General features: G+C 50.3%; 1 protein-coding gene across 1 annotated transcript; it reads left to right on the top strand.

Annotated features, from left to right (window-relative positions):
- Positions 1-109: 109 nt before the first annotated feature.
- LOC100898284 (probable E3 ubiquitin-protein ligase HERC4) lies at positions 110-7536 on the top strand. The gene is made up of 24 exons (XM_029112401.1): positions 110-326; positions 1457-1572; positions 1653-1808; positions 2016-2175; positions 2268-2446; positions 2554-2677; positions 2767-2876; positions 3059-3167; positions 3282-3411; positions 3553-3705; positions 3817-3936; positions 4026-4148; positions 4227-4410; positions 4529-4694; positions 4836-4959; positions 5127-5363; positions 5518-5631; positions 5735-5815; positions 5931-6082; positions 6192-6353; positions 6458-6607; positions 6719-6872; positions 6980-7165; positions 7260-7536. Exons 1-24 carry the CDS (start codon positions 322-324, stop codon positions 7413-7415), a joined length of 3351 nt encoding a protein of 1116 aa, XP_028968234.1. The 5' UTR covers positions 110-321; the 3' UTR covers positions 7416-7536.
- The last annotated feature ends 7966 nt before the right edge of the window (positions 7537-15502 follow it).

The following is a 15502-nucleotide window of genomic DNA, read 5'->3' as shown; positions in this document are numbered from 1 at the left end:
TTGCAGAGTCACAAGTCACAAGGCAATCACGGTTGCTCGTCACGCGAATCCGAAGGGGGTGGTGAGGACGGTGCTCTGCTATCTACCGAGAAAAAGAGGGGACATGCAAGAGTCACTTTGAATGAGCGTATCTACTCACCACGAGGGGCCCTTAATCCGGGAGCGACCGAATGAAACAATGAATGGCTTCGGTACTCGGTACATCCGGATCGGTATGGGCAACTTGGGGAAAAGGGGAGAAGCTTCGGATCAATCAGCATCTCTCGTGGAGCGAACGATGCGATTAGATTCGCGGAACCGGGGAAAAGCAGAAAGCAGTTGATGAAGTATGTATTCCCAAGCCCCGTCACTTCCGCTCTTCATTCTCATAGTGGTCGGCGACGACCGACGATTTCCGCCGATCCCTCGACTGAAGATCATGATGCTCGGAGTGTCAAACACGAACGTGTTAGCTCGTAGCTCAGCTTTTCATTGGCTCAAAGAGGAGCAGTCTGGAATTTTCTCGGAGAACTTCCCGATAGTGAAGTCTCCGGCGAACGTTGCTCGTCAGGGTTCTCCCGTGGAATGTTCCAGAGGGTTCGAAACATTCGAAGACAGACGATTCTTCTCCAACACAAGCCGGGCGTGATAATCTACTGGGAAAGATGAATCAGTCGTAGTGTCTCAAATTGGTTGGAACTTCTGCGACTGTCACTCGACACGCATCTGACAAGTTTGGATTTCCGATGATCGCGAAAACTGCGCTAGACGAGCCAACAAGAGCCGATGAAGCTCGGAATTTGAAGCATGAAGTCCGGAGGATGTGAAATTCGATCAGAAGCAATTGAATGGAGAGAGGAGAGAGGCTACGGAACTTATGACTCCAACCCGGTGGAACCAGCTATATCTAGGAGTTCCGTGATATGTGTCAGCAAGGCACTCGCGGGCTGTCTTCGAAGATGAATCTCAATGATCCGGACATTAGGTGGGAAAACAAGAGAAAAAAATTATCTCAGCTGCGGGAGCTCTGCGCTCGGAGTTGAATCGAAATTATTCCCTGACAACAATGAAATTGGGGAGGAAACGCGCGAGGTGATTTCTTCCCTTGACAAGCGTAGTTTCCGCTGATCTTCTATAACCCAATTCTCGAGCGGACCTTGCTTCGAAGGAAGTGACGGCCCCGATTCGAACGCATTCCGCTTGCTGGGAGCGTCATACGGAATTTCCTCAGTGTGACAGTGGTTTCTCAGCCAGATAACTAGCTCCACTAAGTCGGGAGCCTCCCATGAATTTCTTTGAAGCTGCTCTCGATTACTCCTCTCTCCCCCCTCGCTGTCAGTTTCCGAAAGCCCCCCCGGAGTTTCCACCGGAGGACGTGTTGATGACTGTTGGGGAGCTCTCGCTCTGGAGGGACTGACTCCAACGAAGGACTTCTTCTAGCGGCGTCGTAACTCCACTGAAGTCTTTGATTTTCCAGCAGGATGGGGTCGCGATCGCGGAGTCGCCAACGGGCTCAAAATTGGACTCTCGGGTTCGGCAACACAAACTCGGGAGAGCTCGGTCTCGGAGGTATCGAGGACCATATCGTCCGAGGTGCGTACATTGGCCGCGTGATTCTCTCTGTCGATATCCGCCAAATTTGAAACGCGTCATTAAGCTAACCTACGCTGTAGTTCCTAGAAGTATACCTCAACTCGAGGGTATCCGCGTCCGACAAATTGCGACGGGAGCTCACCACACGTTGGTCTTGACCTCGCACGGCCGAGTTCTATCGTGCGGCAGCAATGACCATGATCAATTGGGCCAGGAAGTCAGCACAACGAAACCAGGTCCGTAATTTCCTTTGGAATTTCTCAATGTGACTCGCCGACGGTGGTGACAACGCAGTCGAGGATTGAATGAAACCTCAGAGAGCCACAAGCACGAATGACTCTCCCATTCTCTCGTCACGTGATTTTCCAAATTCACCGTACATTGATGAGTCAATCGAAGCCGAGATATCTCCAAAGTCACCTGAACTTCTTCTCGGAATCCAGAGCCCGTGACGGCCTTGCAGTGCCTGAGAATCGTTCAAGTCTGCTGCGGTCAGCAGCACTCGATGGCTCTGACGGAGGCCGGTCAAGTTTACATGTGGGGCTCGAACTCCAAGGGCCAACTGGGTAATGGGGAAGGTCAAGAGTCGCGTTTGTCGCCCAGGTGAGAATCGCTCGAGAGCCTTTCGACTCTCCGCCCGAATCGCGGCGAAAGTGTCGGATTTTTTTTCTAGCGTAGGTTCGTCGCTGTTCCAGGTTCGTGAAGACCCTCGCGCCCTTCACCGTCGTCCAAATTGCTTGCGGATCGAATCACTGCCTAGCGCTTCTCAACAACGGCGCATTGTACGCGTGGGGTGACAATGGAAATGGACAATTGGGAATCGGAACCGTCGGAGAACCTCAAAGGGTACCGGTAGAGGTGACAAATCTTCTGGGTGAGTGATCGGGATACATTGTATCGAAAACCTTGTCGAGATGTTCCGACGGGGATAACGCGCTCGAGAAGAGAGTCGAATGTCGAGCCCCTCATCGTGCATTACAGGGCTCCCATTATCGCAAATCGCATGCGGGGCCAACCATTCGATGGTCCTATCAAAATCAGGAGTTATTTTTGTGTGGGGCTCTAATCGCTTCGGTCAGCTGGGGCTCAGCGACAACAAAGACAGGTGCGTTATCCTCTCGTATGGATGGGAAATAATCGGGGACTCAACCCCATGGGACAGGGGAAAAAAATGCGGATTCCTTTCGATTTCAGAGCCTTCCCGACGCTGTTGAAAACTCTCCGTCAGCAACATGTGAAATTCATCGCGGCTGGCGGAGCTCACAGTGCTGCTCTTACGGCTCACGGCGGAGTATTCACATTCGGTTGGTCTTTTTATGAATCTCACGAAGTGCGCATATCCCTACGGGGGACTGAATCAAATCCTCAATCGGCATTGGCTCGGAAATTGTTCTCATTGATCGAGAGAGAATTCTGTCGTCATTCGTAGCGGAGCTCGCGCGATTCTCATCTGACATTTGAGTTTTTCCGTCTGCCGCATTTTCAGGGAGTGGCTCCTACGGACAGCTTGGACATGGCTCCAAGAACGATCAACTCACACCAATGAAAATTCAAGAGTTGATGGGCACCACGATAACACAAATTGCCCTGGGCAGGTGAGACGGTGCCCGAATCAAGGCGATTCCGCCCCGAATGTGGATTTCTGCTCTAGTCTCATCCAGAACTTGCATGGGAGCCTCTCAAAGCTCATGGCGACACTTATACGACAGGTGTCATACTGTTTGCTACGCTCCAACAGTTGGAAAAGTATTCACATTCGGGCTTGGCGGTAACGGACAACTCGGATCGAGCGTTTCAATGGTATCAACACCCACCCCGCTGGCGGGCAATTGGGGAAAGGTAATTCAGACAAGTCTTGAGCTTCGTGACTGCGACCGAGAACCCATTAGCTCCTTTCGATCCCCCCCCCCTCCACCCCAGACCCGCTCTTATTGGGCTTGATGATTGAAGGGTATACTAACGGGTTCGTCCCTATCCCAGAGCCTCGAGATCAAACTCTTCCGACGTTCTTCAACGAAATCCGATCAGACCAATCAAATTGATTGGTCCGAAAAACTCAACGAAGAGAGCATACCACGAGACGATCCTGGGGAGTCGCACGAGCCGCTCGACCCGGAAGACATCGACATGGAGGTAGGTGTCCGTACGACTGTCTTCGAGTGGGAGTGAACGACGTTAGACTTTCGAGAGTGTCTCATAGATGTGATCTGGATGGAGCCTCTCTATCGTTTGATTCTATCCTAGGTTGAGGAGTCGCCTGACGAGGAAGAGGAACCCGCCATAGAGCTTCAATCCAGAGAGCTCTTAGTGTATTCGATTTTCGCTGGCGGAGACAGGAGCTTCCTTGTTTGCCACGAGTCTAAGGTACCGATACCGAGCTCGTGATATTCTTCGAGAACTGCTCCATCTGATTGGGGAGACTCTTGTTCTGCAACTTCCTGTTCGATCCACAGCAACTGAGCGAGAACAGACCAGCCGACTACAGAATACGACCGAAAATCCAAGAGATTTCGACGCTAGAGATCGACATCCTCGAAAGTCTTCCTTTCCTGAAGAAAGATGAGCAAGTGCCTGAGGTGAGACAATGCAGTCCGAACGCTCGTAGACGCGTACGCGCGGATAAGTGCCAAGATTGAGCTCGTTCATTCTTGCAGGATATCATGAACTATTTGGAGCCTATATTGAGTTCGCTGGCGTGTTTGAACGGTTCATTCCTCGTGGAAGACGATGGTCACTACAACTGCACAGGCCTTAATCATGGAATCGACGTAGAATTGGCTATGAGGGGACTGAAGAGCTTGGAGGACACGAAGAATACGAGCTTGCAAGAATTCATTGGTACGTTTCCAGAAGCCTCCATCGCCTCGATGTCGTGATCTCACGTCGAAACGGTAAAAATCGAATTCATGGACCGCCTTTCATGGGATCGTCCCCAAATCTGCCCTGTTTCCATCAGGTGCTCAACTTAGCGAATTGCTGAGCAAAATGCAATTAATGTCCACGAATCCGACCGACATCGAATGCATCCGGGTATTTTTCCTCGTTCCGCTTTGTCATCTGTACCGGCGGATACCGCAATACCTCGATTCGATTACGAATCCGTACCACCGTTCCCTCCTGAGGTGAGCAGAATCCATTCCGCTGTGCCACCGAATTCCTTCGTTTTGCGCTTGAATATCAGCCTGTGGGAATCCGCGAGTCGTCTTATAAAAACACATACAATCCGAAAATCGTTCTCGATTTGCAAGAATTTTCATTTCTAGGCTGAAACAAACCGCAGCACGAATCGTTTCTTCGTGGTTTGGCTTGTATGACGAACACATGTTCGGAGATTTTGTCCGATCCGTCAAAAGTATCATAGATCACGTGCTCATATACAGCAAGAATGTAAGTCACCCATTACCTCCGACCATTCTCCTCATTCAGTGAGAGAAAACAATTGCTCAATGTCCCCATCAGGGAATCGTATGTATCTGAGCCGCTCTGCGCTTTTCTTCGAATCCAGGCATGCAGAATCGCCTGACGGAGCCTCCGCGGCTATTTCATCATTACAGGACACGATGTCTTTGGAATACGCACTGAAGACACTGAGAATATTGAATGGAGTAAATCGAGAGAAACTTATTGTACCCTTCGAAGAGTTCTATATCGAGATTCTGCATCAACATATCTCTATCGAAAAGGACTATCAGGAGTGGTCAATGTTGTCTCCCGACGTTCGTATGCATAAAATATTCTTCTGCGACTATCCGTTTGTGTTCGATGCCGCAGCGAAAACCATCATCCTGTTGGTGAGCGACCGGAGTGTGATGATATATGAATCCAAAAAGTTTCGATAGGTAGATAGCCCATCTCCAATGCGATCGGTCAATTTCCTAGCTCACGAGAAGTGAGACTTGGGCCGACTTCAAACCTCTGACTGATTCGCTCATGTTCCTCTTACAGTGCGATGCGGCAATCCAGAAGCACTCGGCTGTCACACAATCAATGCAACAGAACTTGAATCCTCTCGCTATGATGTTTAGGCAGCAGCAGATTCAACCCTACCTCATCCTAAAGGTTCTAAAAACATCAGAGCGATATTCGTCCAATACACCGTTGCTTCCCACGTCTGGTTGTTTGCTCGGATCCCTGTCCTCACCTCCGATGAAATTTTTCCCAGGTGCGCAGAGATAACATCATCCAGGATTCTTTGCATCAGTTAGCGTCTAAGGAGTGTCAGGACCTCAAGAAACCATTGAAGGTTCGTTCATACCCTCAGCGACATTATATTCCCCTCGAGAAAATGCGGAATGTGCGTGAAGAGTTCTGACATTCCGGATCCCGACATGGAGTACGATATCGGATGGGATTTCCAGGTGATATTCGCCGGCGAAGACGCTGTCGATGAGGGCGGAGTTCGTAAAGAGTTCTTCATGCTTTTAATTCGGGAAATACTTGACCCCAAATTCGGAATGTTCACCGTTTATGAAGATTCTCAGTACATGTGGTTCCATCAGTCTCTTTTCCAGTGAGTACAGATCGGTCTGCAATCCCGATTCTCTCAGACCCTGCTTCAGTCCCTTTTCGAGATCCCTCGATGAGATGGGAAATAATTGTGATTTCTGAATCTTCCACAGAGACGACAGTCGCACGGTTTTCCTTATCGGGATTATGTGCGGACTGGCGATCTACAATCAGACCATAATCCCCCTCCCGTTCCCGCTAGCATTGTACAAGAAACTTCTGAGAGAACCCGTCAACCTTCAGGACTTGGCCGTTCTGACTCCAGCCACTGCGAAGTGAGTTTTCCGCGAGCGACTGCAAACGATTCGGAGATAGGGGTCACCAAGCATCGCTTGCGAACCTCGAACCCTTTCAATTGCCTCCGTCTTCCCGTTTCCAGGGGCTTGCAAGATCTGTTGAATTATGATGGCGATGACGTCGAGTCGGTGTTCTGTTTGAACTTCACAGTAACACGAGACAACTACGGTCAGATGGAGGAGATCGAATTGAAACCGGGAGGCAATTCGATTCCTGTAACGCGGAAGAACAAGTAGGGAACCAGATCATATGTACACGCAGGATGAGCTCGATTCTCCCGCGAGCGTTAACGACTCTCCGATTTCATATTCGCGGTATCTGAACTCCGCGATATTCTTCCCAGGGCTGAATACGTAAAGCTTTACGTCGACTACCTGCTGAACCAGGCCTGCAAGGAGCCATTCCAGCTGTTCAGCGACGGATTCTACCGCGTTCTAAAGTCGGATATTCTCAGTCTCTTCAACGCCAACGAGCTCATGACTCTCGTAGCGGGCAAGGTGAGTCCTACTCAATCCCGGAGGTTCAGCGTCTAATACGATACTTGACGAATTCAAATATGAATGCGAACTAGGCTTTAATGAAATGTAATACCATCCATACCTAGGAGGACTACGACTGGAAAGACTTGGAACTTCATACCGGTTACAAAGATGAATACAATCCAACGCACCCAACGATACGCATGTTCTGGAGAGTCTTCCACCAGCTGACTCAGCAACAGAAGAAACAGTTCCTTCTGTTTCTGACGGGTACAGACCGTATCCCTATCCTTGGCATGGGGGAAATCAAGGTGAGCTTACCGATTTCTCGAGCGCGGTCATGATCGGAATCGTCCGCTCCTCGAGCAGCTCCCATCTGCCATATCTAACCATGCCACTATGCAGATGATTATCATTCCCTATCGAGCATCGACGGTACATTTGCCGGTGGCGCATACGTGCACGAACACCCTAGAACTTCCCAAGTATGCGAACGAAAGAATCCTCAAAGAAAAATTAGTGATTGCCCTAGCGAACAACATCGGATTCGGCATCCGCTAAGCGAAGCAAAAATCATTCGGAGAGAGGTGAATCGGTGCGAGACGAATCAAAGACCGAACTCGAGTCCCAAACCCACAGGGCTCGAGATAGAATTTCGGAACAGAATAAATGCATGTGACGTCGACATTCTCACATCGTACTCATGCCGTGCCCGGGCAAACGATGACGCGTGAGCGTGTCGTCCAAATTTGTTTCCCCTGTCTTGGAGAGGAGCTTCCCTCTCTCGATGCGACGATTGCTCCTCCGTCCGAGATTTCGGAGCCGAGCTCGGGAGCTCGCCTCGGGATATCCCTACAGAGGCGTCCGGAATAGAGTCATCTAATAGATGGAACCGTACCCGTGTGTGAGCATTCGGCCTAGGGCCTAATGGGGATTCATGGGAGAGGACATCGGAGGAAGGGTCCGATTTACAATGCTTTTTTTCCTGTTTTTCAGATGACGATTCAGCCGATGAGGACCGATGAGTCTTACCTCCCGGTAGCTCACACCTGTTACAACTTACTGGATCTCCCAGCGTACAGCACTGCCGAGGTCATGAAAACGCGGCTGGTTCAGGCGATCGAGCACACCCATGGTTTCGGTCTAGTCTGAAGAAACCACCGCGGATAATGAGCAAATCCTCTCCTGAGATGAGAGCTCCTCTACTATTCCTCCAATAATATGCTGTCCGTGGCGGAGGACCACTCGAGCCTTTCTCAAGAAATGTGATATCGTTTCAAAAACACTGATGCAAACTTTCCACCGCTCAAAACCCTCCCATTCATGTGAAGCGATCTTTCAGGGATTTTGAGAAGTTGCCTCGCTGATCTTTTCGAGAAGTTTTGTAAGCGTTTTTGTAAATGTGGTCTTACGGTTGAGTTTCGGGGAAGCAGTTACAGAGATGAATTAATAAACAATTGTTGCTGTTGTTACCGATATTAGTACATGGAGCTTCATTCAAACACTATACAAATATACTTAGTCAGTTCAAGAATTGGATCGGATAGAAAACCCGCAAAAGAGACCCGAGCACATCATCGAGGAGCTTGTCCAAGAGCAGCTTTCTGATGGCTGATTCGAAGCCTGGAATTTCGTTTTGGTAGGAAGTAGGAACAGAGCGACGAAGGTCGTTCATCATCTGTGAGAAACATTCAGGACGACGAAGTCCATCAAAGATGGAATCCACGCGCTCCAGGAGCCGGGAAGCCAATTCCTCAAAGCTGTCTCAGTCGGCGGGGCCGATGCGTGCTTCGAGCGATTATCTCGAGGAGCCTGTCAGGTACGACGCTTCGATGTGGAGGACGCCGGTCTGAGCGAGTCGTCGCCAATCGTGTCGGAGCGAACCCGTCTCATACGCAAGCTCGAGTGAAGGCCACCTGAATGATGCATTCCTCTGGTTGGCGTCCGACGTATATCCTCGTCAGTTGTCGCTGATGATATGCTCGATTTTCAAGCTCTCCGCAATCGGAATCGTTTCACGTCAATCTGAACAGTGAGGCTATCAGGAGAACAGAGGAATACTCACTCCCAGGAGGTCCAGGTCTGGATACTGCCGTCGACGAGCTCCTCACAAGCAGCTCGGAAAGTGCAAAGAAGCCCATCTTCAAGTTTCCGAAACCCCAATCATACCTCGCGACGCTTCTCGTCCTACTCATCCTCTTCGGGCTCATGGTCGTCGTCAAAATGCCAGCCGGCATAGAAGAATCGCAACTGTAAGCTACCGGCTCCCGCGCATTCTGTGAGTTCTGCCGGCCTGTTCTTCTCGATGATCCGCCTTCCAACGATAGTCTTCCCATATAGGGGGGATGCTGTGATATTATCCACCTGGGGCGATGATCATCCGATGGTCGGCGCTTATACATTTAGGTATTCTTCAGAGAAAATGATCTTGGTGAAACTCTTCGAGAGAGTTTATACCGATGTTCGATGGGAAACGACCCATGACGCCGGAATTTTCGAGTGAGTGAACTCGTGGACACATCTCTTTCCCATCGTTTCGGCTACCAGTCGTGGATGATCCCTTAACCGGTCGCTCGTTCATGATGATAAGAAGAATTTACGCAACAGTAAGGCAATACAGGACGCGGCCCATGTCATACCTCAAGGACGTACGCCGGACACCCCTCTGAAATTATACCGCCCGCTTCTACCATCGAAGGAATTGGTTGCTGAAACCAACGCCTCGTTGAGGAAGTTCCCTTTCCGGCAAGACAAGGAGATGATTATTGAATTCAACATAGTCTTTCACGGTGAGATCCGGACTCCCTCAGGTCAATCGAGCCATCTACTGTCTGACCGAGGCTTCCATCGAATTCTCATCGATCCTTCCAGATGTCCTCGTCTGGCTTGGTCTGACAGTCGTTTTGGAAAAGAATGTTTTCGGCGGTCTGAGATCAGCTCTTCTGCTCATACACGGGATGAGAATAAGTTTAGTGTTCAAAACCGACGCTTGCGACAAGGCGACGTTTTGCATGTCTTCGCCCATGGGGGACATCTACGTGAAGCTGGAACGGCTTTCTTGGCATTACGCGGTGGATGAGTGGCAACAAGCCCACTTCGACTCGTGGGGCGAATCATGCTTCGATGGAGCGGTATCTTTTTCTCTCGGAAACAAGACCGTGCCAAAGAGCCCTGATCGCAGGGCGGCTCTGCTCTCTTGCGAACGGAGCCTCATCCCCGTTATTGGGGCTTTTTGGAGCCGATTCGAAGTCATAGCGGAGATTGCCAACGAGATCCACATACAAAGTGAGGCTATTCACCGAGTCATGCCCCTCTGGAATCAAGGCGAAGAAATCGACCCCAAGAGATTCGAGAACGAAGCAGAGAAAGGTCAGAAGAAGAGTTCGATGAGATTCATACCGGATTTCCCGATCCGAGATGGCCATTGCTCCACGCGGATGACACGCCGATTCCCTTCCAGTTTGTAAGACACCTCCTGATGACTTCGAGGATTTCGACTGCGTCGATTTGGCTGTGATCTGGACTGTATACCGAAGAAGTATCCACATCGGTAAACCAGTGAAATTATTCGTGAGTAATATTTCAATGCGATCAATTCGATACGGAGCAGTATCGACAGGGTATGAGGGGCAATATCTACCCCCACTAAGCTTTCCATTAAGTGGTGGCCGGTGGGAAGCGGGTCGATAAGACTGCTGGGAATGTCCGGAAACCTAATTTGCATTCCACTTCCTCAGTTCCCCAAAACATTCGAGCACACCACTCCCATGTGGATGCTCGGCGCGGCCGCGAAAGAAGTGTATCGACTCTCCGGTGAATTTCGTGGAAAGAAACTTTCGAAAGTGACTGATTAGCTAGTAGGAATCTCTTTGATCCGTACTTCATCTGTCGCGTTGAATGAATATGCTGTGGGTTTTGTTAACGAAGCGCTGTCTTTATTTGCAATTCGCAAGGCAGACGAAGCATGGTGAAATCCCTCCCCGATTTTTCCTCTCGGGAATAGACCTCAGTATTTGCGGTGAAACACGGCGCAAGGTCGCTCGATGATTTCGCCGGCACCATGCTCTTCAAACATTCCTCTGTCCCACTGAGAGACTGAGGTATTTGGGGGAGAAAGTGGTGAGAAGATGATGCGCTACGAGCTACGACGCAGTTTCACTCATGGAAGGTAGTTTCATTGCCCCCAAGCCGGGGAGACAGAGCACAAACGAGTATTTGGATAGTGAAAGATAAGGGCTTTTCTCTAATCTGAGCGGATGTATTCCACACGTTCTTTGTCGATCGAGGCAACCGTAATAGGTTTTCCGATCTCGAGATCGGCGTCCCGGCTCGGATCGAACGGTAGAGCGAAAGCGAGTGCCGGTATTTTCGTCAAATCTTCCGGAATGGCATAAACCTTGTTGACAATAGCGGAACTCCCGTAATCTACGAATTTGACAAAAATAGCATTTTCCTCAACTTTCTGGACTTCTGCTCGACATAAGAGATTGCACATTATTGCCAGGACCGCTTGGTTCTTCTTCGGTCGATCTATTGCGCGTCTCTCTTTCGCGACGACAGAGAGCTCCTCTGACAGCACCGAAGCGTATTTGTCTACGGATTGCGAGTTGACGACGTACATTTTTCTATGCGCCGTATCCACGTGCATGATGTAGCACAATCCGGATTGAGTCGTGGGCGGGGCGATTCTTTGATCGAATTCAGATATCTCGGTCAGTTTCCCGTCTTCCGTCATCACGAACAGCGAGGCGCTGTATTTCATTGTACCCAGAGGCTTGTGGAGTTTGCAGAAGATTTCTTCTCCGCAGAGTTCACCGGAATCGATCCGAGATCGGTATGATTCTGGCACTCGAACGAGAATTCCGCCAACAGGCGGTTGGCGCCAAGTCGTCGGTGCCACCCCGAGTAGTTCCTCAACTTTGGGAACTGCTCTGGTCACGGCCTCGTCTATCAGGGTGACTAGTAGAGGTTTCTCTGGGCCTCCGACTTCCTTCACCTGCGCTCTTTTCCATTGCCAGTCGTCCCAGACGAGCAGATATGACCTCTTCTCGAGACTTTGCAGAACTTCGGTCTCCGGATCCTTCTCGAAATTTCTAAGGAACTTGAGCTCACGCTCGACAGCTCTATCTTGAAGCGCCAAGCTCGACCCCCGCCAACCGAGGATATTGACAATGAAGAACTTGTTTAGCTGTGGCAAGTCCTCCGATGGCTTCGGGCGCGCTCCTAGTCTCACTGTGATGTCGAATTTGCCATCGAAGAGAACCACGTTTTCCTTTTCCCAGACAGCGTGGAAAACTTTGTCGACAAGTACTTCCTTCGCCTCGCCTGACAAGGTGGCGATGCTCAATCGCCCGCATCTCACATTGTCCTCCTCGTAACTTGTCTTCCCTTCCGAGCTGGCAGGCGAGCAATCGCTGCAGCATGAAGTACTCTTTCCTTGACGGAGTCGCTCGAGTTCTCGGAGCATAAGTTGACCGAACGGCAGGATTTCCTCCACTAGAACCCGGGACTCCGATGTGGCTCGTTCCAGATCCACTCCTCGACGCGAGGAGCGTATCCATGGTACACGCGCATATGTCTTTCTCAAGTGCGGACGGAATTGTTCGTCCGATCGCATCGGTCGCTGAGTCACCCTGGAAACGAAAAACGAGCCGTCAGCGATATCGACGAGAGAGAGAGAGAGAGCTCATCCAGACTTCCGGATAGACTGAGTGACGAGAGGGAAGTAGTCGTGAAAGTCGCGATTTTCGCTCCTGCGACTTAAGACCCCAAGCCCAAAAGGGAATCGGTCAAAAGATTCGGGAAACCATCGGAACAGAGGAGCCCGGAGCCTTTTACGAATGAATGTACTGCATGAGCATATGAGATTATCCTACCTCCTAATCCGCGGCATCGTGCAGCCTCCAACTCCAACTGATGTATTACGTGAATGAACTGCGGAACAGCGAGTCTTGTGAGCGACAGTGATGCGTGGAACTTCGAGCTATGCAGCGAACTGGCTCGACGGCGCTGGCCGTTGGAATCGCGACTTCTTCTCCAGAGGCGCAGGCTACGACGTGAAAGTTGCCCGCGAAACTCGATTTCCAAACTCGCGACGAGAAAGAAGGTTCGGCATTTGATATCGAACTCCGACGGAATGGCTTTCTCGAATGTCCATGATGCCGTGATTGCGGTCATCATCCCTGTGGTGTCTTCATGGATCGAGTCCGCGTGATCCGCTTATCGCGAATCACGGGTCGTTTTTTCTGCGCGTCCTAGGTCTTGAGTCTTGAGCACTGCTTCCGCTTCGTGCGATATTTCAGACAACGCATGTAATGCGCTCGACTCGCGAAGAGGGTCCGCTCGAACTGTCCGTTTATTCTGTCCTTCCGCTTTCGAAACAGGCCGCTCATCTATTTTTCAGGGGAGTAGGTGAAGCTTGACTTGACGCCTAACGAATGGATCGATGGGAATCGAGCGGAAACTTTGTGTTTGATTGTGGGGGATATCTGCCGAACGGACTTTTCGCGTCGGATGGGTGGAAACCAAATGGACTCTCCAAGGACGCGGTCGAGAAGCTAATGATTTCCCACTGTTCTGAGGAATCAAATCGGGAATTAGGCTTTCATTCGAGGATTTGAATCAGACCGAAACCTTGAGGATCCGAACGGTGAAGTCGGAGAATCAATTCTCGGGGCCATCGAGCTCGCCCATTCAGCATTGGTTCCGAGAGGGGAGAAGAAAAACATTCCTTTCCCACAAGTCGTCCCCGAACTGTCTCTGCATGGGTCTCTTCAGGCTGAATCGGAGGTTTCTTGTTGTGGCACGAAAGCTCGGCCCGATCTAGGGGTGGGCAGCTTTATCGAAAAACTCCCCTGCCCCAAATATGAGCCTCATTGAGATGTCCCGTTACGAGGTTTCTTTGGACCCGTTCAGAAGCGGATAACATGAGGCGTCTGGATGTCTCGCCAGCTCAGATCCAGGGGTCAGTCATGGACTGCTGAGGCATGGCGAAGTTATCTTCTTCCGTGGGGGTCCACTCACAATGATGATAGACACGGCTCATTGAAAACTACACGACTCTCTAAAAGCCCTTCTCACCGATTCGGAAAGACAGCGCAGCGATGGGAATAGTTATCGCGTTTCCAACAAGCCGTACGATTCGAACCGTCCCGACGCGTTGGCGAATCCGTCCAGGTCGCCGCATTCCGTGATGCCATATCTGATGGGTGATTGGGGCTCAATCGATTCTCGCCGCATTTTATTCTCCTTCATAAGATTCACACATGCATCGTGGTTGCGGGGAGGTCAGGTTCGAAGTTCTTGTAAGGAATGCAATGTGAAACTTTTCTGAGCGATACCTTGGCACCGTAAGTAAAATAATGTCATCAACTTCCGACGCTCGAATTTTTCATCCCGCCTCGAGCTCCTCAGGTCATCTATGTATGAAAGCCTCGCTCAATACGGGAATGAGCAAGTATCGACGCAGTCACCCCGGCGCACAGTGTGGCCGAACCCTATTTTAGGCGGCAGAAATTATTTCAGTGAGTTTTTTAGATTATTCTCGTGGTACGAACTCGTATCAGTCATCGAAGGAAATATCTGGCTCTCAGGCTTCTCACGAATAACCACGTGAGCTTTCTATCTGCTCGCGACTGAGGGTAGAACATGGCTCCCATACCTCGTGCTCGGGGAGCACGCCGTGTCGCATCGAGACGGGAGATTCTCCTTCAATCTCTCCGTTCAATGGAGCTCTATTGAACCTTTCTTCATCGTCCTGCTTCGAAACGGGTTAGAGAAGAGCCCGAATCAATCGCGTCTGGCCTCGAGTCTTCTGAGTCTGCATCGGAGTACTCACAGTCCGAATGCTGCTCTGATTCTTCCGGGTGACATCGAATATCGCGAGAACTTCCACTCAACAACAAGTCGGCAACTTCCTGGTCTACGGAGCTCCCTTTTGTTTTCACAGCGTCACGAGACGAATTCACGAGTGAATCAGACGATATCATCAACATCGAGTAGAGATCGAAGATGTTTTATCTTCTCGGGGAGCCGCGTACAATAACTTCGCAGGTCCGGCAGGCAGAAGATCCTTGACTTAGTCCTCTCCGCCAAGTCCAAATTTTTTTTCCTGGGCGTCCTGCTCGAGGTGTCCCTTGAGACGCTCTTGATGGTCCGGGCTACTCGGGCACGTCTTCTTGTGCGGGTAGCTCAGTGTGGTGCACGATGAAATCGAAGTTTCTGACTTCGAGCCATTCAGCTTCTTTTCCGAAGAACCGTTCCGCTTTCGAGTTATGTCTCCCGACTTTTTCCCTCACTCGGGACACATGCCTGCTGATCTGATTTCTGATCTGAGATCGGTTGCTTAGCTGCTCAATTTCAACATGAGCATGACTCAAAATGAGTCTCTCCAACCCATCAATGCACTCGTTCTTCCGGGAGTTGAAAATTGTCTCCGCAAATGTCCTCCGAGGCACCCAAATTCGAATATCTGAAAACAGCACGCATTCACGTTCGCCAAAACTTGCTTGGTTTTTTTTTCGGAAATTGGAAGGAGGGAGGGTGGAAGAGGATTTTCCACCCCATGAGCCGCCCGGGTCCGCCCTGGACCGTGTACTTTTCTGGCGGTGAAATTTCATGAAAATCAGTTTTTTTTCGCAAAAAAAGAT

This window comes from Galendromus occidentalis, unplaced genomic scaffold, assembly GCF_000255335.2.
Source record: "Galendromus occidentalis unplaced genomic scaffold, Mocc_1.1 scf7180000077497, whole genome shotgun sequence".
Taxonomy (NCBI): Eukaryota; Metazoa; Arthropoda; class Arachnida; order Mesostigmata; family Phytoseiidae; genus Galendromus; species Galendromus occidentalis.
This window is presented reverse-complemented; position numbering and strand designations above follow the sequence as displayed.